Consider the following 24,387-nt stretch of genomic DNA (forward strand, 5'->3'; position numbering starts at 1 on the left):
AGTGATCGTGCAGTTCTTTCTCTCCTCCTTAAAGAAATGTCAGGAAACACTGGGTTTACCGAGACTGAAGCTGCACATTAGAGGCGCCTAATCTCTGACCAAACGTTGTGTGATACAGCGGCTGCCAGCCTGCGTCCCAAGAAGAGTCTGTGTTTGAATTCTGGCTTCACTACTTCCTAGCTCTGCGATCTCGGGCCAGTTGCTTATACTCTGTCTCAGCTTCTTGACTGCAAAAGGGGGAACAGTGGTGGTGCTTCCTTTAGCAGGTAACCGTGCAGGTTAAATAGGGAATGCTTTTCATGTATTGAGCTCAGGCCCTGACCTATAATAAAGACTCAGGAAGTACTTGTTGTTATTACCAGGAGATTGGCCCTATTTGGGACGTAAGTTCAGAGACCTCACGCCAGTCAAGTCACTGACAGGACAGAAGGCAAATTTCTACATCGATCAAGTTTGCACACAGCAGATGCCCTCATACACCACACACAACACTTCTGCTTTTTGGGGGGAAGAAGGAAAGACTCAAAGAGGAGCATGAGCTTTTGAACACCTTATTTGCAGTTAGAAAGGAAGCTTGGACAGGCCAGTGGACAAAAGATCTGAACTCAGGAGCGCTGTTACGTTGTTCACTCAAGAAGCCTGGAGAATAGAAATCCGAAGGTCTGTGTGTATATAGTGCTCATCTGAATGTGGGGGGAAGAAGTCTTCAAATTTACACTGCTGTCATTTTTTCCTGCACACAGCGTCACGATTTACCCATACGCAAGTTATTTTCCAGGTAGGAAGGGATGCAGGGGACCCTCTACCAATCGCATGTCTGGACACTCTCAGGCTGTAGGTGGTGTTTGGGAAGCTGGTGAAGGGGATTCTTCCTAATCCCTAGAGCACAGACTAGGAACTGGAGCAGCTGGGATGGACAGGTGATTGCTGACTGATGCTTGTACACTGGGATCTTAGCTTTTTTGATCCAGACTAAAAAGAATCATTGAATAGAATGAAAGCAACTAAAATAATCACTCTGAGATAATATTATGGAATTAACAGGAGCGTTTCATTTCCAGGCCATACCAGACTTGATGTTCCCGTCATCTCGGCAGATGCCATTCCAGCGGGTGTATAATGATGCTGAGTGGAGATTATCACTGGTGTGCTTTACTTCCTCTTGTTTCTGCCGAATCTTCTCCCAGTTTCGGACCAAGAATACATGATGCTTTAACACAAAGTTCCTGTAAGGAAGGAAGGAAGTTCCTTAATTCATTAATTTGATAAGCATTTATTACATGTCCATCCTATGTAAACTTTTTTTTTTTTTAAAGATTTTATTTATTTGACAGACAGCGAGCACAAGCAGGTGGAGCAGCAGAGAGAGAGGGAGAAGCAGGCTCCCCGCTGAGCAGGGAGACCACTGTGGGGCTCGATCCCAGGACCCTGGGATCATGACCTGAGCTGAAGGCAGATGCTTAACCGACTGAGCCACCCAGGCACCCCTGTAAACCATTTTTCAAAAATTAAATTTTTTTTTAAAAGATTTTTTAAAAAGATTTTATTTATTTATTTGACAGAGAGACAGCGAGAGAGGGAACACAAGCAGGGGGAGAGGGAGAAGCAGACTCCCCGCTGAGCAGGGAGCCCGATGTGGGGCTCAATCCCAGGACCCTGAGATCATGACCCGAGCCGAAGGCAGACGCTTAACCGACTGAGCCACCCAGGCGCCCGCTAAAAATTTTAAGTAATCTCTACACCCAATGTGGGGCTCGAACTTACAATCGAGAGATCAAGAGTCGCACGTTCTACTGACTGAGCCAGCCAGGCACCCCAAAACCATTGTTACGATGATATAAATGAATAATTATCAGTTAATTAAGCTATAAGATAATTATATATGGGAAAACATAATTCAGTTTTGCATCTTTTTTTTTCCTCCATATAACATAAAACATTCCCCTCTATTATTTATAAATATCTGGCATACAGCACTTAAAAGCTGCAAAAATTCGGGCGCCTGGGTGGCTCAGTTGGTTAAGCGACTGCCTTCAGCTCAGGTCATGATCCTGGAGTCCTGAGATCGAGTCCCGCATCGGGCTCCCTGCTTGGCAGGGAGTCTGCTTCTCCCTCTGACCCTCCTCCCTCTCATGCTCTCTGTCTCTCATTCTCTCTCTCTCAAATAAATAAACAAAATCTTTAAAAAAAAAAAAAAAAGCTGCAAAAATTCTGGCAACCAAAACAGCCTGACTTGAAGGCAGAGATTTATTGAGTATATATACAAATTCTAAATGAAGCTGGCAAGATGAAGCATAGGTTCAGGATTAGCTGTAACAAGGAGAACTAGACTGACAGATAAAGGCAAAGACATTTGAGATAGATATGCCCTGGGCAAACAATGTTGGGTGTAGCACCCCCACACAGACCTCCAAGCTTATAGGTAAGTTATGTGTGTCTTCAAGGACTCTACACAATTTGATGATTCCATAATTTGACCCCCACCCTAGTGCACATCTAAACTGGGTAAGTCTCAAACTGTGGGCCTCAGTAATTTAAAACTCGTCCAATTTTAAAGTTCTTGATCTGGTCACACTGAAATCATCTGGGGAGCCTTATAAACTACTGATGCCTGGGTTCCACCCTGAAAATTCTGGTTTAAGTGATCTGAGGTGTGGCCTGGGCAGCAGGAAGTTTTAAAAGCTCCCTAGGGGGCGCCTGGGTGGCTCAGTCGGTTAAGCGACTGCCTTTGGCTCAGGTCATGATCCTGGAGTCCCGGGATCGAGTCCCGCATCGGGCTCCCTGCTCGGCGGGGAGCTTGCTTCTCCCTCTGACCCTCTCCTCTCTCATGCTGTTTCTCTCTCGTTCGCTCTCCAATAAATAAATAAATAAAATCTTAAAAAAATAAAATAAAATAAAATAAAAGCTCCCTAGGCAAATATGCAGCCAAAGCAGAAAACCACTTGACTAGATCATCTCTGCTTCCCTGAAGTTTAAAATTTCTATGACTCAAATGATACGGTATAAAAGGGGTCAAAAATCACAGTAAAGTTATAAATGCTGATGAACCTTCTAAGATACTGGAGCATATGGTCAGGGAAGATGTAGAAGATGTCCTAAGACGATCTGAAACGTAGGACATACATATTTACTTCGCTTACTTCTGACATGGACGAATCTTACCTGAATCTATATAGGGAGGAGCAAAAATGATCACTAAAGATCCTTTCTACTGCTCTATTAATGTATCAACAAAGCAGGGGATCTTGACCTTTTCTGTGCCATGGATTCCTCTGGCAGTCTGGTGAAGCCCATGTCACCCTTCTCTGAACAAAGTTTTAAATAACTTTTAAAAAAATTTTAGATTAATTAAAAATTTAACTTTTTAATATACAGGGTTAAAAGGAAACCAAATATCCTGAAATTCAGTTTTCAGAATATTAAAAAAACCCTGAAATTGTGATATAGAAATAAACATTAATTTTTTAACACATGACAAGATATAGCGGCTAGTGGTGGGTTTAACAACTACAGTAATTTCAAGGTGGAAATCACATAAATGGCATTTTGAGATATTTGTAACACTGTAACAGGATATAAAATGTGAACATCGATGAAGTCATGGAAACTGCAAATTCTACACACGTGTAAGCGCACACACACACACACACTTTTTGCCTATTATCACATTTGAAGGAAATGCTAAATTTCAGTTAGAAATTGGGGAAAATAAAGATGTATTCCCCCCCAAATCCAAATTTATCTATCCCGATTCTTGGCTAAAGACCTCCTGCACAAAAGAAATGACTCAACCATACGGATGTTTAGTAATTTCTAAAGTGACAAGCAAATCACACAAAGGCAAGAAAACCTCTTTACCTCTCTCGATTAGACATCGGCTTCATTTGTATTTGGGGGGTCAATCTTGTTGGAGTGTTGATGTTTTCACTGGGTTCTTCGGAGAGGTGGCCTCTCTGAAAAACACATGGATCGGATTGCAGGAAAGAAAGGGTCAATCAGAAACCCCCTTGAAGAACATTGGGACCACCCCCTGGTGTCACCCTTCTCTCTGTAACTGCCCCCAGGCAGCTGTGCAGGGAAAGCCAGGAATGAGATCATTACTCACCCTTTTCTTCAGCTTGTGCTTAGACTTTCTCTTCTCTTTTGACCGTCCAGACTTTTTATGTGTGGCCACAGGCTGGCTGCTTTTGCTGCTGGTGAGTCCATTCACGCGCTGACTCTTGCCCCCGATGATTCCTCGACATTTCTCAAAGCCACACTTACACAGTTGCTTTGAAAGGAAAGACAATCTTGCTTTTGGCCTGCAGTCTCAGTTACAAGTTCAAACAGAATGCCTGAGCTTCTGTACACCCAATAGTAAGTTTGAGTCAAGAAATTTTTACACAGAGGAAAATAACTGAGAGTAAAATAAACATGTGTTTCCATGGAAAGGAAAGATTACATTTTGGGAAAACTTCTTCCCTAGGCAAGTTAAGAACTGACTGAAGACCAAACTCAACAAAGCAGCCTCTTTCTACGGAGTGCTGAGACCACGAAGCAGAGCTGGCACCCCAGGTAAGTGGGGGGAAAACCGCCTTCTCCAATGCACTTCTCAGCGGCTGCAGACCAGAACATTTACAGAAGGCCTGCGGTGTGTATGGTGCTGTGACAAAGTCCCAACCTCCCTCTTGAACTGATTATGCCTACCTGTTTTTCCACATTAAAGGAATGGAAGTTGTAATCGTAAGTGAGTTCAGTACCAGCTGGCATGTCTTTAAGAGCATACAGTCCAATCCGGTAGACTCCATTGACAGACCTACAGAGAAGGGCAGGGTTAAAGGCAGAGATTCTTTTTTTTTTTTTTTTTAAAGATTTTATTTGATAGAGAGGGAGAGAGCACAAACAGGTGGAGCGGCAGAGGGAAAGGGACAAGCAGGCTCCCCGCTGAGCAGGAAGCCCAATGTGGGGCTCAATCCCAGGAGCCTGGGATCATGACCTGAGCCGAAGGCAGCCGCGTAACCGTCTGAGCCACCCAGGCGCCCTGAAGGCAGAGATTCTTTTTTTTTTTTTTTAAGATTTTATTTATTTATTTGACAGAGAGAGAGATAGCGAGAGCAGGAACACAAGCAGGGGGAGTGGGAGAGGGAGAAGCAGGCTTCCCGCCGAGCAGGGAGCCCGATGTGGGACTCGATCCCAGGACCCTGGGATCATGACCTGAGCCGAAGGCAGAAGCTCAACGACTGAGCCACCCAGGCGCCCTGAAGGCAGAGATTCTTAATACCTTGCCTGAAATGGTATGCTGCTTTCAAATTTGCCTTTGTTTCTGTGTCCAATTACTTGTGGTTTCCTGGCCAGTCTCTTCAGTTTCAGTATCTCTCTTCTATTCTGTCCAGCTTGTGTAAACTGCCAGACTAAGTCCTTAATCAGCTTTCTGGAAAACATGCTCTATGTTGTCAGTTGGAATAGGTCTTAACTTTTCTTGCCTGGTATTCAAAGTCCCTCTAAAACATGGCATGAGTCTCCTTATTATATGAATCTCTCTCTTTGGTTCTATTTTATGTAACTTATTAATAATTTATTCATACTATTCTAGATGCTTTATGTAATAACTACAGCTATCACTTATTGACTGTTACATTAATTATAACATTTTGTTGTACTATCTTATTTAATCCTCCCAACAACAGCATAAAAAAGGCACTTTTTTTTAAGTAGGCTCCACGCCCAGCGTGGATCCCAACACGGGGCTTGAATTCACGGTCCTGAAATCAAGACCTGAGCTGAGATCAAGAGTTAGAGGCTTAACTGACTGAACCACCCAGGTGCCCCCCAAAGGCACTATTATTAGGTAGCATTATAGCCCATTTTCTAAATGAGGAAGCTGAGGCACAGAGAGGTTAAGTAACTTACCCAAAGTCACACAGCTAATAACTGAGGGAATCGAACTGAGTATTAAATCAAGGCAGTCTGGCTTCAAAATCTTAACCACCATGTCATACTGATAACGGGTTAGCTCATTACCCCTCAGAACCACCCAGTGAGATGGTATTTGGATTCCTATTTTATATAGTAAGTATTTGTGGCTTAGACAGTTTGTTCACAGTCACATAGCAAGTAAGCTGCATTCAAAACCAGGGGATTCAAATCCAGGCTGTTTGATGCCATAGCTTTTCTTCTCTTGCTTCATTCCAGTCTCCCTGCCAATGTCAGACACATCAAGGTTTAGCTTGGCTCCTATCCTTATCAAATGTAAATTTCTCTAATATATTCAGGTTTTATTCCCCCCCAAATTTAGAAATCAGTTTTAGTCTATGCTAGCGGTTGGCAAACTCTAGCAAACTCCCACCATGTCTTTGTAAATTTTTATTGGCACACCCCAAAAGTTTAAGGACCCTTGGTCTACAGCCTAACATTTAAAATTTGATTATATACTGTACTGTTTTAAAAATTTGGGGGTTAAGCGACTGCCTTCGGCTCAGGTCATGATCCTGGAGTCCCGGGATCGAGTCCCGCATCGGGCTCCCTGCTTGGCAGGGAGTCGGCTTCTCCCTCTGACCCTCCCCCCTCTCATGTGCTCTCTCTCATTCTCTCTCTCTCAAATAAAAAATCTTCAAAAAAATCAGAGTGGGAGAAAATGATGTATACATGAAACACTGGCATCGTGAAAAAGACAAGCAGCGGGGGCATTGGGGGATGTGGGGATAGTTGTCCCCATACAAAAGTTAATTCTTTAAAGAACTTCTAGAAATTAGCAGGAAGAGAGAGGCTACAGAAAAATAGGCCAAGGGTGTAAATAGCTCAAGGAGTCACGATAAATGACAAAACACAAGGAGCTGGCTAACCTTATTTGCAGGGACAAGCAAGTAAGCGTGGTAAACTCTTAGCGAGGGTCTGGAGAAGCAGGCCCTCTGGCACGTGGCCTGTCGATAAACCTCACAGGTCAGTTTGATCTGGCTGTTTATCTCCTATATTTGGATTCAAATGTGTATGACATGCTGTACATACAGGGATATTCATTTCAACGTCCACCATAGCAAATTGTTGTAAACTGCCAAGGTTCTGGGTAAATGGATCCATGGGAGTCCTCCTGTGCTGAAATATTTGAGTGGAGAATGAGCTCCGGGTGCAGAGACCGTCCTCCACGCAGACGTGTTAAGAGCAAGCTGCGGGGGCGCCTGGGTGGCTCAGTTGGTTGAGCGACTGCCTTCGGCTCAGGTCATGATCCTGGAGTCCCGGGATCGAGTCCCGCATCGGGCTCCCTGCTCGGCAGGGAGTCTGCTTCTCCCTCTGGCCCTCCCCCCCTCATGTGCTCTCTCTCAAATAAATAAATAAAATCTTTAAAAAAAAAAAAAATGGGGGGGATTTGTGGGACGCCTGGCTGGCTTAGTTGGAAGAGCATGTGACACCTGATCTCGAGGTTGCTAAGTTCAAGTCCCATGTTGGGTGTACAGATTACTAAATAAAATAAATTAACCTAAAAAAATTTGGGGGGATTCTTATTTATTTTTAGAGAGGGGAAGAGAGAGGGAGAGGGAGAGGGTGGGAGGTGGAAGGAAGAGAAGAGGAGAGGAGGGGAGGGGAGGGATAGAGAATCTTTTTTTTAAGATTTTACTTATTTATTTGACAGAGATAGAGCAGAAACATAAGCGGGGGAGGGAGGGGAGTGGGAGAGGGAGAGCAGGCTTCCCGCCGAGCAGGGAGCCCGATGTGGGGCTCGATCCCAGGACCCTGGGACCATGACCTGAGCCGAAGGCAGACGCTTAACCATCTGAGCCACCTAGGTGTCCTGGGATAGAGAATCTTAAGCGGACTCCATGCCCAGCGCAGAGCCTGACACAGGCCTCGATCCCACAACCCTGAGATCACGACCTGCGCCAAAATCAAGTCGGACACAACCAAATGAGCTATCCAGGTGCCCCTGGGGGACTCTTACATGGAGAATACGCAAATCCTAGAGGTATAGCTTGCTGAATTTTATGCATCTTTACACCTGTGTAACCGCCCAGAAACCCTTCTCTCCGTTAGTACCCTTTCCACACAGGGTGGGCCACAATTCTAATCTCTATCACCACAGCTTAGTTCTGCCTCTTTGGAACTTCATATAAATGGAATCATACAGAATAATACACTGTAGGAGGTACAATCATATGCTTGGTTCTTCCACTCAGTGTTACACTGTAGCTGTGATACATTTTTACTCTGCTGTGTAGCATCCCATTATATGAATACAGCACAGTTTAGATACCTGTTTTGTTAAGTATTTGGATTGCTTGTAGTTTTTTAGCTGTTACAAAAAAATTTCTTTGGCTATTCTTGCACATGCCTTTTGAACATGAACACTCACTTCTGTTGGGGACATACTTGGGAGTGTGGTTACGGAGCTCCTGGATACGTTTAGCTTTGATAGGTGCTGGCAAACGTTTTTTTTTAAAGTGGTTATACACCAATTTACATTTCCACCAGCATCTAAGAACCTTCATGTCATACTACATGCTTGGCAACACTTTGAATTGTCATTCTTTGATTGTAGCCATTTTGGGGGAGTATGTAGTAGTTTTCGAACACAGTTTAATATTTCTCTCGGATGGCTAAAGATATTAGGCACGTATTTTATGTTTATTGACTACTTTAAAAAAAAAAAGGATTTATTTATTTGAAAGAGAGAGGGAGCATGAGCGGTAGAGGAAAAGGGAGAGGGAAAAGCAGGATCCCTGCTGAGCGCAGAGCCAGACATGGGGCTCGATCCCAGGATCCTGATATCATGACCTGAGCTGAAGTCATTAATTGAGCCACCCGGGCCCCCTTTTTTTGAATACGTTTATATTCTTTTTTGATGTGCCTATTCTTTGAACTATTTTAAAAATTGGACTTTATTTGTTTGTAGATTCTGTATTTATAAAGAAATTCTTTGTCAGATAAACATTGTAAATACCTTCTCCCCAGCGTATGGCTTAGCTTTTTAACTCTCATAGTATTATCTTTTGATGAAATTTTTAATTTTATCAGCTCATTTCCTTTAGTCAGTGCTATTTATGGGTGGGTTTGAGCCCCATGTTGGGCTCCGTGCTCAGCAGGGAGTCTGCCTGTCCCTCTCCTTCTGCCCTTCCCCCTGCTCACATGCTTGCTCTAACAGATAATAAAATCTGAAAAAACAAAAAAAAGTTCAACCCCGAGATCAAGGGCGTCCCTATACTGTTGAATTTTATCAAATGCTTTTTCTATTTTCTATTACCCCTAGTGAGATGATACATGATTTTTTTTTTTGCCTTTATTCTGTTAATGTAGTAAGTTACATTGATTGTGAATGTTAAACCAATCAACCTTTCATTCCTGGAGTAAACCCCACATGGTCATGATGTAATTACCTTCTTATATATTTCTAGAGCTGATCTGTTAATATATATATTTTTAAAGATTTTATTTATTTGAGAAAGAGACACAGCGAGAGAGGGAACACAAGCAGGGGGAGTGGGAGAGGGAGAAGCAGGCTTCCCGCAGAGCAGAGAGCCCGATGTGGGGCTCGATCCCAGGACCCTGGGATCATGACCTGAGCCGAAGGCAGACGCTTAACGATTGAGCCACCCTGATTTGCTAATATTTTAATGAGGATTTTTATGTCTATGTTCATGGGAGATGTTTGCCTGTATTTCTTCTTTCTCTTAACAGTGTTGTTAGGTTTCAGATGAAGGTTATACTAGAAGTATGAAATGGAAGAGTTTATAGGATATTGGTAGTACAGACATTATTTCTTCTTTAAATATACAGAAGAATTATCAATGAAGATATTTGAGCCTGGAGCTTCTTTTGTCAGAAACTGTTAATTATATATTCAATTTCACTGGTAGATATTCAGACTTTTTATCTCTTCTCGTGCCGTTTTTTAAGTTGTGCTTTTTCAAGGAATTTGTTCATTTTATTTAACTCTCCAAACAGAAGTTCAGGAAAATGGATAAACTGTGGTGAATTTATACAAAGGAACATTAGTCCAGAATAAACATCAACAACATGGATAAGCTGTAAAAACATTCTAAGTGAAAGCAGCCAGACACAGAAGACTACATATATGTACAGTTCTGCAATAGGCAGTAGGCAAAACAAATCTGGTGACAGAAACATCACTGCTTGCCTTCGGGGTGGCAAGATTCTAAATCTGAAACAATGGAAATGTTCTATATGTTGATAAGGATGTGGGTTGTATGGGTGTATGTATTTGTAAAAATGGATGGTAATTTACACTTGAAATCTGTCTCTATGTGATACCTAAAGTTAAAAAATTTACAAAAATAGAAAGCTGTTCAAATTATCCAATTATCTTTTTAAAAAAAGATTTTATTTCATAGTGAGTGAGAGAGAAAGAGAGAAGGAGCAGGAGGAGAGGGAGAAGGAGAAGCAGACTCCTGCCAAGCAAGGAGCCTGATGCGGGACTTGACCCCAAGGCCCTGGGATCGTGACCTGAGTGGAAGGCAGACGCGTAACCGAGAGCCACCCAGGCGCCCCTCAAATATCCAATTATCTTTTAAAGTTGTATGAAAACACACATAACATAAAATCTACCATCTTAACCGTTTTAGAGTGTGCAGTTCGGTGGCGGTAAGTACACCCACACTGTTGTACAGCTGTCACCGCCACCATGCTCACAGCTCTCTTCATCTTGATAAACTGAAGTACCACACTTACAGTGACCACCTCCTCCTCCCACCCCCACCGCCACTCTACTGTCTATAATTCTGATTACTGTAAGTACCTCACATAAGTGGAATTGTACAGTATTTGTCTTTTCGTGACTATTTTCACTTGGCATAATGCCATCAAGGTCCATACATGATGTAGGATGCTGCAAATTTTCCTTCCTTTAAAAAGTGAATAATTCCATTGTATGTATATACCACATCTTGCTTGCTTATCTATTCATCCACTGATGGACACTTGGGCTGCTTCCATATTTGAGCTATTATGAATGCTCACGATGAATACGAAGGTGCAGATACATCTTCAAAACCATACTTTCAGTCCTTTTGTGTAAATACCCAATGGAATTGCTGGGTCATATAGTAACTCTATTTTTAATTTTTTGAGGTTCCTCCATATGGTTTTCCCCAAGTGGAAATACCATTCTACTCCCTCACACACCGTGTGAAAGGATCTCGATTCATCCATGTCCTCACCAACACTACTTTTCTGTTATTTTGACAGGAGCCATTCTAATGGGTCTGAGGTGGTGTCTCATTGTGTGTTTTTTAAATATTTGAGTGAGAGTGTGTGTGCGTGCACACAAGTGGGGGTGCAGAGGGAGAGGGAGGAAATCTCAAGCTGCCTTCTGGCTGAGCACAGAGCCTGGCACGGGGCTCGATCCCACAACCCTGAGATCATGAACTGAGCCAAAATCAAGTCGGATGCTTAACCAGCTGAGCCAACCAGGGGCCCTTCATTGTGGTTTTGATTTGCATTTTCTTAATGATTAGTGCTGTTGGGCACCTTTTCATGTGCTTATTGACCATTTGTATTATTTTCTTTGGCGAAATCTCTATTCAAATCCTTTGCCCATTTCTGAATCAGGATGTTTATTTTCTCCTAGTCTGTGGGTTGCTTCTTTCCTCCGTGTCTTTTGATGTACAAAATCTTAAAATTTCACGAAGTCCAATTTGTCCGTGTGTGTGTGTGTGTTTTTTTCCATTTTGCCTCTTTGGTACCATATTCAAGAAATCACTGCCATGTCCAATGTCATAAAGCTTCTGTCCTAAGTTTTCTTCTACAAGTTTTACTGCCTTAGGTCTTAGTTTAGGTCCTTGATCTATTTAATTTTTGCATATGGTGCTAGGTGAGGGTCCAGCTTCATTTTTTTTGCATGTGGATGTCTAGTTTTCCCAGCACAATTTATTGAAAAGACTCTTCTTTCTCCATTGAATGATCTTGGCACACTTGTCAAAAGTCATTTGACCACGTGTGTGAGCGATTACTTCTGAGCTCTCTATTCTCTTTCATGGGTCTATCGTTCGGTCCTTATGCCAATAAAACACTGCTTTGATTACTGTAACTTTGTAGTTAAGTTCTGAAATCAAGAAGTGTGACAAGTTTTGTTCTAAGAAGTGTTTTGGTTATTCACGGACCCTTAGGATTCCATATGAATTTTAGGTTGGTTTTTTCTATTTCTGCAAAAAAAATTTTTGGGATTTTGCTGCGGTTGTACTGAATCTGTAGATTGCTGTGGGTGATGTTCATATTTTGACAATATAAAAGTCTTTATGGTACGTGAACATGGAATGTGTTTTCATTAATTTATGCCTTTAATTTTTTCTTTTTCATTTATTTATTTTTTAAAGAAGATTTTACTTATTTGACAGAGAGACAGCAAGAGAGGGAACACAAGCAGGGGGAGTGGGAGAGGGAGAAGCAGGCTTCCCGCTGAGCAGGGAACCCGATGCAGGGCTTGATCCCAGGACCCTGGGATCATGACCTGAGCTGAAGGCAGACGCTTAACAACTGAGCCACCCAGGCACCCCTTCTTTTTCTTTTTTTAAAGATTTTATTTATTTGTCAGAGAGAGAGAGAGAGCACAAGCAGGGGGAGAGGCAGGCAGAGGGAGAGGCTGAGCAAGGAGTCCGATGCAGGACTCGATCCCAGGACCGTGGGATCATGGCCAGAGCCAAAGGCAGACACTTTACTGAGCCACACGGGTGTCCCTTTTTATTTTTCTCTCGGCAATGTTTTGTAGTTTCCATGGTACAATTCTTTCATCTCATTGGTTAAGTTAATTCCTAAGTATTTTATTCTTTTTAGTGCTATTGTAAATGAAATTGTTTTTGTAATTTCCTTTTTGGATTGTTCACTGTGTATTGAAATGCAATTGATTTTTGTGTGTTGACTTTGTACCCTGTGATTTTGCTGAATTTATTTCTGAGATCTAATAGCTTCTTTGTGGAGTCTTTAGTTATTTTCTACATATAAGATCACATCATACACAAAGTTAAATTTACTTCTTCCTTTCCAATTTGAATGTCTTTTCTCTCTTTCTTGTCTAATTGTTCTCATGAGAACCTCTACTGTGTTTAATGGAAGTGCAAAAGTAGGCATCCTTATATAGTTCCTGACTTTACAGGAAAAGCTTTCCATCTTTACTGGGAATTGTCTGCTGTGGGTTTTTTAAGACTTTTAAAAAATTTTATTCATTTGAGAGAGACAGACAGACAGACAGCATGAGCAATGGGGAGGAGCAGAGGGAGAGAGAGAAGCAGGCTCCCTGCTGAGCTGGGAGCCTGACATGGGCTCGATCCAGGACCTGGAGATCACACCTGAGCCAAAGGCAGATGCTTAACCATCTGAGCCACCCAGGTGCCCTGCTGTGGGTTTTCATATAGGACTCTTAGAGCAGTCCCCTCTTATCTGTGCGGTATATGTTCCAAGACCCCCAGTGGATATCTGAAAATGTGGATAGAACCAAACCCTATATATACTATGTTTTTTCCTAAACATGTATAGCTATGATTAACTTACAAATTAGGTACAGTAAGAGATTAAGAATAATAAAATACAATTATAGCAATTTACTGTAATAAAAGTTACCTGAATGTGGTCTTTCTCTTTCTCCCCTCTCTCAATATCTTACTATACTCATTCTTCCTTTCCTTGTGATGATGTGAGATGACAAAATGCCTACCTAGTGAGATGAAGTGAAGTGAATGACGTAGGCATTGTGAGGGAGGACCATTTGCATCTAGACCAAGGCTGACCACGGGTAACTGACACAAAGGAAAGTGAAACTGTGGATAAGGACTACTGTATTAGGTTAAGGTAGTTTCCTTCTATTCTGTAAAATGATTTTTCTGCATCGAGATGATCGTTTTTTTCCCCTTTCATATTGTTGATGTGACATATTACATTGGTCTATTCTCTGATGCTGAACCATGCTTGCATTCCAAGAATAAATCCCACTTGGTCAGGGTGTATAATCCTTTTAATATGCTGCTAAAATCTGTTTGCCAGTATTATGTTGAGGACTTTGCATCAATGTTCATAAAGAATACGGGTTTGTTTTGTAGTTTTCTTGTCGAGTCTTTGTGTGGCTTTGTCATCAAGACTATGCTGGCCTCACAGAATGAGTCAGGGAGTGTTTCCTTCTCTTTAATTTTTTTGGAAAAGTTTGAGATGGATTGGCACTAGTTTGGAAGAATTCATGAGTGAAACCATCAGGTTCAGACCGGACTTTTCTTTGTTGAGATTTCTGATTATTGATTCAATCACTTTACTAGTTATGAGTCTGTTCAGATTTTTCTATGTCTTCATGATTTAGTCTTGGTAGGTTTTGTGTTTCAAGAAATTTGTCCATCTCAACTAGGTAATCCCATTTTTTGGCGTACAACTGTCTGTGGCATTCTCTTATAATCCTCAGTATTTCTGTAGAATTGGTAGTGATGTGCTTTGCTGCTATTGAGTTGCAGTTCTTTATTTTATGTATTAGCCATTTATCAGATATACGTATTGCAAATATTTTCTCCCATCCTGTGGGTTGCCTTTTTATCTTATTGATGGTTTCCTTTGCTGTATAGAAACTTTATAGTTTGATGTAGTCCCACTTGCTTAGCTCTGCTTTTGTTGCCCTTTGCTTCTGGGGTCAACCCCAAAAAGTCCTCACCAAGAACGGCATCAAGGAGCTTATCCCCTATGGTTTCTTCTAGGAATTTTATGATTTCAGGTACTACCTTCAAGTCTTTAATGCATCTTGGCTTGATTTCTGTATACGGTGTAGGGAGGGGTCCAGTTTTCCCAACACAATTTATTTTTATTTATTTATTTTATTTATTTATTATTTTTTTTAAGGATTTATTTATTCACTTGAGAGAGCGAGAATGAGAGAGTACATGAGAGGGGAGAGGGTCAGAGGGAGAAGCAGGCTCCTCGCCGAGCAGGGAGCCCGATGCGGGACTCGATCCCGGGACTCCAGGATCACGACCTGAGCCGAAGGCAGTCGCTTAACCGACTGAGCCACCCAGGCGCCCCCCCAACACAATTTATTGAATAGACTGCATGTTCCGTACTACATATTCGTTTCTCCTTTGATACAAATTAATTGATCATACAAGCGTGCGTTTATTTCTGAGCTCTCGATTCTAATACATTCATGTCATTTTTAAGCCAATATTACACTGTTTTGATTATTATAGTTTTGTAATATAGTTTGAAATCAGGGAGTGAGATGCCTCCACCTTTATTCTTCTTTTTCAATTGCTTTCACTGTTTGGGATCTTAGGATTCTTTGTTCAATTTCTCTGAAATTTGCCATTGAAGTTTTGACTTTTATTGCACTGAATTTGTAGACTGCTTTGGGCAGTATGGACATTTTACCAATATTAATTCTTCCATTCCACGAGCATATTATTTAACAATAATTAATTCTTCCATTCCACTGAGCCTTATTCAATTTTTTTCATTAACGAATTATTAGTGTTTTCAATGTACAGGACTTTCACATCCTTGGATAAATTTACTCTTAGGTATTTTATTTTCTATGCTGCTTTGCAAATGGGACTGTTTTCTTAATTTCTCTGACAGTTCATTATTAGAGTGTGGAAATGCAACTAAGTTTGATATTTTGATTTTGTATCCTGCAGCCAGTTAACTGACTTTATCAGTTCTGACAATTTTTTTGTAGAGTCTTTATGGTTTCCTATGTATAATGTCATGTCATCTGCAAATAGAGACAGTTTTACTTCTTCCTTTCCAATTTGGATGTATTTTCTTTTTCTTGCTTAATTGCTCTGGCTAGTACTTCCAGTACTATGTTGAATAAAAGTGGTGGGAATGTCCTTTTCCTGATCTGAAGCAGACTCCCCACTGAGCAGAGAGCCCAATGTGGGGCTTGATTTCAGGGCCTGAGATTATGCTCTGAGCTGAAGGCAGCCGTTTAACCAGCTGAGCCATCCAAGTGTCCCATCCTTTTCCTGATCTTAAGAGTAAAAGCTTTCAAACTTTTACCACTGAGTATGTTTTTAGCTGTGGGCTTCTTGTATATGGCCTTTATTATGTTGAGGTATGTCCCCTTATACCCACTTTGTCTAAAGTTTTTATCATAAATGGATGTTGAATTCCATTCTGTCACTTGGAGAGTTTAAGTCATCTATTTTTTTAGAAAAGATTTTATATTATTTTATTCTTATTTTTAAAAGATATTTGAGAGAGAGAGAGAGAGAGAGAGCGCGCACAAATGGGGGGAGGGGCAGAGGGACAAGCAGACTCCCCACTGAGCAGGGACCCCTATGCAGGGCTCAATCGCAGGACCCTGGGATCATGACCCGAGACAATGGCAGAATGCTTTACTAACTGACCCACATAGGCGCCCCTAAGGATTTTATTTTTAAGTAATCTCTATGTCCCACATAGAGCTCAAACCCATAACCCCAAGTCAAGAGTCACAGGCTCCACTGACTGAACCAGCCAGGCACCCCAGGCCTCCAAAATTCTGGTAGGAAAACTGCAGATAATATTGAGGATCCCTTGTATGTGATTTGCTTGTCCAATGCTGCTTTCAGGATCTGCTCTTTATCTTTTGCAAGTTTGATTATGTTTCTTGCTGTGTGTCTCTTTGAGTTCATCTTACGTGGAGTTCAGTGAGCTTTGTGCTTATTTACATTCATGTCTTCCATCAAATTTAGGAAGTTTTCAACCATTATTTCTTCAAATACTCTCTTTGCCTCTTTCTCTTCGCTCCTTCTGGGACACCCACAATGCATATGATGGTCTGGTGAATGGTGTCCCAGAGGTCCCCTAGGGTCTGTTCTCTTTCCTTCAGTGTTTTTCTTTCTGTTCCTCAGACTTGAGAATTTCCATTTTCATATCTTGGAGTTCATGGATTCTTTCTTCAGTCTGCTCAAATCTGCCTCTGAATCCCTCTTGTGAATTTTTCATCTCAATTATACTTTTCAGAATTTGTTTTTGGTTTCTTTTTAGGCTATCTATCTCTTCATTGATATTTCCACTTTGCTCACACATCGTCATGAATTTCTCCACATTGTCCCTTAGTTCTTTGAGCATCTTTGGACTTTTGTTTTATAAAGTCTTTGTCTAACCTATTTGCCATTGAGTCTTTTTAAGGGGCAGATTCTTTTGAATTATTACTTTTTCTTAGAATGGGCCATAGTTTCCTGTTTCTTTGTATTCCTTGTGATTTTTCCTTGTAACGCCACAAATTTGGACCTAATAATGTGGTATGTCTGGAAATAAGGTTCTCTCCACTTCTCCAGGGCTCACATGTCCTAATCTTTAATTTCTGGCCCCCAAAAGGAAAAAAAAACGTGAAAAATGAAGGGGAAGAAAATAGGGCCCTATCCCTTCAAATCTCCTGAAAGTCACTTCCGGTGGCAGGAGAGGGGCTTACAACAATGGTGGGAGGGACCACCACAATGGTTGCCCATCTTTGTCTGCACCTCTGTGATCAGAAGCAGCAATCAGAGCCCAGATTCCACATTTTTAGAGGACAGGGTCCTCCTCACTCATCCCAGCTTCTGCAATCTGTGTGCAAGCTGTTGGAACGCTGGCATGGCTACCTGCCATGTGGCTGGGGGTAGGGCACGGGGAGTTGCTACTGTTCTGAGTTGAAACTGACTAAATTGACTAAAAGGAACCACAATTTACCATCTCAGCCTTCCCCTAGTAGTTGCAAGCGTTCAACAGACTCCAAAATTGTTCCATCAGACAGATTCTGCTAGTGTAATTATCTAAGGGGAGAGAGACTCCTGATGCTTCCTACTCCACCATCTTCCCAGAATCTTCTATTATCTTTTTTGAATTTTTTAGATGTAGTTTTTTGCTTTTAGTTAGATTCTTATCTATTTTACTTATTTTTGTTTCTCACTGTGACAAATCCAGTGGGCATGTAATAAATATGCTGAGTGACCTCACAGGAGAAGAACCATGTAACACAGTACCTGGCAAGTAAGCAGCTGATAAGTATTAGGTATTGCCATTATTATACTATCATTATTATACTATCATATATACTGTTATATTTTTCTGGGAATAGTTAAGATGAAGCGAAGAAATAGCAGCAGCTGACTATGCCTGGAGGATCTGGTATAACAGGGAATTGCCTGAGGTGCTTGTGTAAGCTGACTCACACTGCGGGAAAGACTCATCTCGATACCCTCAATGCCTTCTGCTCTCTTGGATTTGTGACTTCACCTTCCCCTGCTTCCTTACCATTTCTGCATTTCACAGTTTGGGTCACAGCTGTGGTTGATGAATCGGGCCTCATTCCCCATCCGGTAACTGTCAATCACCATCCCACTATCCAGGTTCAGGCAATAGTGGTCACTGTGATTATGATACTGCTCAATCATCCTGTTCCTAAAGGGGAGAGGAAGAATTGAAAGTCAATTAATGATTAAGTTGAAAGTAAATTTGAAATCTCCCATTTTTCATTCTAATCTGGTACCTCTGCCATTTTATTGGCGTATCATCATTCATCACTGTACCTGAACTCTTGTTCGCTGACAACCTCCCCTAGGTATTCAATGATGAACTGCCCAGCTTTCAGGGGTTCTTTGGTTCTGATTCCCCAACCTTTTTCCTCAGCTCGAAATCGTTCTAGACACTGTACCCACTCATGCCTCTGTATCCTCTGGTTACAGCACTGCTCACCACAGGGGCAAGTGTTGGGGGAACACTCAGCAAAGATCATTCTAGAAAGAAAAGGGATAACTGTATGTCAATTAATATTATATATGCTTTCATGAACCCACTTTTGTTTTATAGGAAGTTTTAAAATACATTGTTTTTATTTTAACAAGGTTGGATTAGTTAACAGGGTTCGTAAGGGCAAAGAGTATACAACTTCAAAACTTAATAATACTGAAAATTTCCAAGTGAAGTTATAAATGCTGAAGAGATTAAGCTAACTGTCCACTAAGCATCCTGGGTAAACACAATCATGTTTAGCTCTGTGCTAAGAATAAAACTACAATAAAGCTACAACCCATAGAGGAATTAATAATTTGAAGATTACATGGCATTCTTATTTTGAAGTAGCTGATGGGCATTTACAGACTTTTTTTCTTCTGAAATTGTAGTAAAATCACACATAAACTTTACACTGTAAATATTTTTAAGTATACAGTTCAGTACATTTGCACAGTTTCTTTTTTTAAGATTTTATTTGAGAGCGAGAGAGAGACAGGGAGCATGAACAGTGAGGAGGAGCAGAGGGAGAGGGAGAACCACACTCTCCGCTAAGCAGGGAGCCCAATGTGGGACTCGATTCCAGGACTCCAGGATCATGACCTGAGCTGAAGGCAGATGCTCAACCGACTGAGCACCCCCAGGTGCCCCTGCACTGTCATTTTATAAGAATTTTACATTTCATTAGTGTAAATGACATTTCCATATTGAAATAACACTTCTAGTCACTATACTAGCTGAATTTATAACCTCTAGTGAATTAACAAGCAAAATATTCTCCACATGGTAGAGAAAAGCTGTTATGCACATGATTTCTAACTACTTTGTTTTTTTACATTTCTGGATCTTTCAGAGAAGCCATTTAGTTTTGGTGTATGGTTTAGAATCCCAGTAAGGCTACTGAACATGATTAAAACAAGGGAGGATCAAGAATATAATGGTAGATCAGAATATCACATTATATTTTATATAACATATATATACACACACACACACATCTGTAACTTATAAATCTTGTAAAAAAAAGCATTTAACATTTTATAATATAAAGTACTTTCATAGCCATTCTTCAAATAAATATCCTTATCTAAAGGGCAGAACACACAGTGTCAAATCACATAAATGAGCAGTAAGCAGAGGAAGTATCCACACTGGGATTATTCAATCAAGACAGTCAGCTTAATTTGTGAGAAAGACACTGCGTTACTGTTAAATTCACCACCTTTTTTCTTTCTTTTAATGAATTTTTCATTGAATGAACACAACTGAACACCCCTCATGAAAATGCTCTCCTTGATCTTTTAGGATAATGGATTTCCCACCTTTCCAATAACGAATTTTTTTTTTTTAAAGAAAACCAGAAATCCTTTTTTCCCTCTCTACCATTCATGGCACATTCCTGTTCCTCTTATCTTTAGAAGGCTCATTCACAGAGGATGGGGGGATGGGGTAACTGGGTGATGGGCATTAAGGAGGGCATGTGATGTAATAAGCACTGGGTGTTATATGCAATTGATAATCACTGAACTGTACCTCTAAAACTAATAATACACTACATGTTAATTAATTGAATTCAAATAAAAAAAAAAAAGAAGGCTCATTCATGTTCATAGTTTCAATTGTAACTCTCTCTTAACAATACCCCACCTGAATTTTCATCATACCTCAAAACACACAAAACAATAAGCTTTATGTGGATAAAAGAACTAAAATATAACAGAGTACTGAGATGAGATTTTATTTATTTATTTATTTATTTATAAAGATTTTATTTATTTGACAGAGAGAGAGAGAGAGAGTGACAGAGAGAGAGCCCAAGCAAGGGGAGTGGCAGGCAGGCAGAGGGAGAGGGAGAAGCAGGCTTCCCGCTAAGCAGGGAGCCCGATGTGGGGCTCAATCTCAGGACCCTGGGATCATGACCTAAGCCAAAGGCAGACGCTTAACCAGCTGAGCCACCTAGGTGCCCTGAGATGAAAGAGATTTTATTTTATTTTATTTTTTCAAAAGATTTTATTTATTTGACAGAGAGAGAGAGACACAGTGAGAGAGGGAACACAAACAGGGGGAGTGGGAGAGGGAGAAGCGGGCTCCCCACTGAGCAAGGAGCCCGATGTGGCACTGGATCCCAGGACCCTGGGATCATGACCCGAGCCGAAGGCAGATGCTTAACGACTGAGCCACCCAGATGCCTTGAGATGGAAGAGATTTTAAAATCAATTTTAAAAAATTTCTGCTGGAGAACACTCAATTGTTGAAAATTTGTGGTTTCTACAGTTGAAGGCACTGAAATACATTCCATTCGTTTCAATTATCAAGATAAGTCCTTTACGTAAAAAGTAAAACATGGTTCTATTCATTGTGTCTGGAAAACAAACCGTAAACTTATCAAAATCTGAAAGTAGATGCTGCAAACTAAGATGTGAAGTTGCTGACTTACAGCATAAATTGCCATTATCTTTAGCCACATAATGCCGCTCATTGTAAGACTAGAGAATTTTCCTCCTTCTAAATATAGACCTAGATTGGAAAGCTCCTTCCCTCACATGGTGAGACTCAGTGTTTAATAGTCACTGGCAAGTGTACTAGTGTGACTGACTTAACTCGTTAAGGACGTCAGACCATCCCGTGAGTGGAGACGGGTTTTCACTTGAAAAATATTCCCACTACAAATCATGCCAGCTCAGGAAGGAGTAAGCCTTGGAGGCAGGGGAGAGGATCCGCTCTACTTTTGGGGACCAAGAATTTGAAGGCCTACTGCTCTTCTGCAGCAAAAGGTGAAGGATCCTGGAGATTCTCACTGTGGGGTAAGAGCAAGTAAACTGTACTCAACAAAGGAGCACAGACAGGATCTAACAGGGAGTTAGCCAGGGACCCGATGTTCAGTTTGTGGCACGTGAACTCAAGAGTAATCCCTTCTGGTGGCATTACAAGGCTCACCTGGCAATATACTTTTATCTTCCCCTAAGTATTTGGCTTTGTTATACAACATGTTTGTTGTTGTGAGAACTGAGAGAGTGGGCTCTGTACATGCTGTGAACAAATGGGTACAGGGTTAAAAAGCAGCTTGAAACGAATTATGAGACTCTGCTCTAGGGAATGTGGAAAATTCTGGAGCTGTAAGGGGTTTGATATGGACGGTGTACAGACATAAATATTAACTAGGGAAGATCTTATAGAATTTATAAACAACACTGATGATTCCTAGAAATTGTTTAGAAGAGGCCATGTTTTAAAAATATTTTATAAAAACCCATTACTTATTTTTAAAAACAGTCCTGAATTCAGTTTCCTTTGGGCTATGTGAACCTTATATAGACATAAAATTGAATCTTACAGATATTTGAGTTTTCCCCACAAATATTTACAAAACCTTGAATACATTCAAGACAGGAAAGACATTTTAGGTAGCTCCATTTAACTAAATCTTTATGTGGGTTGCTTTTAAATATATATGGAAGCATCCACTGAATAATGTATTTTGATTTTTCTTAGATATTTATGCATTTATCACCTCATCATTAGATGCATGAATATGTAGGGTTCGTATTTATTTGTTTGTTTGGCGGGGGGCGGGCAGAGGGAGAGGGAGAAGCAGACTCCCCACTGAGCAGAGAGCCCGATGTGGGGCTTGATCCCAGGACCCTGGGATCATGACCTGAGCCGAAGGCAGACATTTAACTGACTGAGCCACCCAGCCGCCCCTGTAGGGTTCATATTCTCATAAAGTTGGCAGCACCGTATCTGAGTTTTTTTTTTTTTTTTAAGAAAGACAACACAATGGTAAGGACAAATGTGTACCCATAGTAACAAAAATGATACAAGACAACCAATGTAATTATGTAAAGGTAAATATTCAGATTTCAGTTCTATGTGATTAAAAGACTAACGACTTACACAATAAGCAGTGTATACAGTGGAAAGGACATGACTTTTGAATCAAACACACATGGGTTCAAATTCTGTCACTTAAGTGTTGTATATGATACGGAGCAACTTACTATCCAAACTCTAGGATCCTTCATTCATAAAATATAAAACTATTACCTATCTCGTTAGACTACTGTGAAAAAGAGAGGAACTAACCAATGAGATGGTAGCTATATTATGGCAATTTCATAGACAATACAATATCATATAAAAAAACAGTAATGTTAGCATACAGAGGAATGCAAATTTAAGCAAATCTAAACACATATGATATTCCCAAACGTTAAACCAATGAAATATTAAAGCACCAAAAATAAAGTTAGATGCGAATGCCTAAAGGAGGTGGAACTATAGGGAAGTGAGTATATTCATATCCTGGTGGTGATACTCCAAATTAACTCATTAATTTATGAGAGCTACTGGATAGTATATAGTAAGAATTACAAATGTTCATATAGTTTGTTCAGATAATTCTTCTTCTGAGAGTACATCTTAAGGGTTAAAAAAAAGGAATCTACAGTTTTACAGTAGTGTGATTTTTAATAGCAAAACATTGGGAATAATTTGAATAACGAACCACAGGAGGATGGCAAACTAGGGCATATCAACCTATGGAAGATAACAGAACTCCTAAAAATGGTGAGGTTGTGGACCACACTGATACATAAAAGTGTATATATAGGGCGCCTGGGTGGCTCAGTTGGTTAAGCGACTGCCTTCGGCTCAGGTCATGATCCTGGAGTCCCAGGATCGAGTCCCGCATCGGGCTCCCTGTTCGGCAGGGAGTCTGCTTCTCCCTCTGGCCCTCCTCCCTCTCATGTGCTCTCTCTCAAATAAATAAATAAAATCTTTAAAAAAAAAAAAGTGTATATATATAAAAAGGAAAAAAAAAAGACCAAAAAAGAAAAAAAAAGTATATACATATAAAAAAGATCTGTGAGTGAAGAAAAATCAGTGCACAACACAGACGAGGCGAGCAGCTATGACTCCTGAAACCATGTGTGTGTATGTACAAGATGTGAGTTAACAATGATGTGGTGTAAGGCAGAATTTACCAGCTGCCATGTTGACAGAGGAGCTACTAAAACATCGATTCCCTTAGCCCATAGGACAGTTGACCAGAGACTGCGGAAGCAGTTGTCTTTGGCCAGGAAAACTATCTAGAAGAGGAAGCGCTGATGTAAAGTTCATTGGTTCTTTTTTACTGTAAATTTGCTTATGCTACTAAAACCAACAAATCAGATCTCCATTCTTCGGTCTCTATCAGACATTTCCATTTTGAAATCTCCGTGTCATTTGGAACTTAATGGCCCCAAATTAAAATCATAGTTTTGACCCCCAAACTAGCCAGACCCCATACTTTCATTCTCTGACAACAGCAAAACCACCTCTCATCAACACCACTGACCCAGTCAGCACATGTGCATCTATGTGCGTATGCTAATGGTTCACCATCCCAGTTTTCCTTCGGAATACATCATGCCTTTCTTCCTTCTCACTGCTACCATCCTACCTTACTCCCTCATTATGGCTACCATTTATGGAGAGCTTGGAAAGTTTCTAAACTATGCTGAATACTTTATGAACATTGTCTCATAAAATCCTCACCCCCAGCCCCACATAAAGAAGGTACCATTTTTATTAGAGGGGTTAAATAACTTTCTTCAGGTCTCCTAAGTAATAAGAGGATTTAAACTTGGGTATGTTAAAACCCTAAATCTCATTCTTTTTCTGTTACTCCATTCAGCCCATCTGATGGGCTGAATGCTTATGTCTCCCTAAAATTAACAGTTGAAGCCCCAGCCCCCAATGTAA

The 24,387-nt window shown here is 40.8% G+C and overlaps 1 protein-coding gene across 2 annotated transcripts in view; it reads right to left on the reverse strand.

Moving 5' to 3' along the window:
* ASH1L (ASH1 like histone lysine methyltransferase) overlaps window positions 1–24,387 on the reverse strand; it is a 166,395-nt gene that overhangs the window by 14,706 nt on the left and 127,302 nt on the right. For both annotated transcript variants that reach the window (XM_021682126.2, XM_044915859.1), the window contains exons 10-15: window positions 18,444–18,650; window positions 18,169–18,315; window positions 4,687–4,795; window positions 4,106–4,270; window positions 3,859–3,953; window positions 1,069–1,226 (exon numbers count right to left, since the gene is read on the reverse strand). In XM_021682126.2, coding sequence (XP_021537801.1) covers window positions 1,069–1,226; window positions 3,859–3,953; window positions 4,106–4,270; window positions 4,687–4,795; window positions 18,169–18,315; window positions 18,444–18,650 — 881 coding nt within the window. The remainder of the gene's footprint in view (window positions 1–1,068; window positions 1,227–3,858; window positions 3,954–4,105; window positions 4,271–4,686; window positions 4,796–18,168; window positions 18,316–18,443; window positions 18,651–24,387) is intronic.

This window comes from Neomonachus schauinslandi, chromosome 6 (assembly GCF_002201575.2).
Source record: "Neomonachus schauinslandi chromosome 6, ASM220157v2, whole genome shotgun sequence".
NCBI classification, from domain to species: domain Eukaryota; kingdom Metazoa; phylum Chordata; class Mammalia; order Carnivora; family Phocidae; genus Neomonachus; species Neomonachus schauinslandi.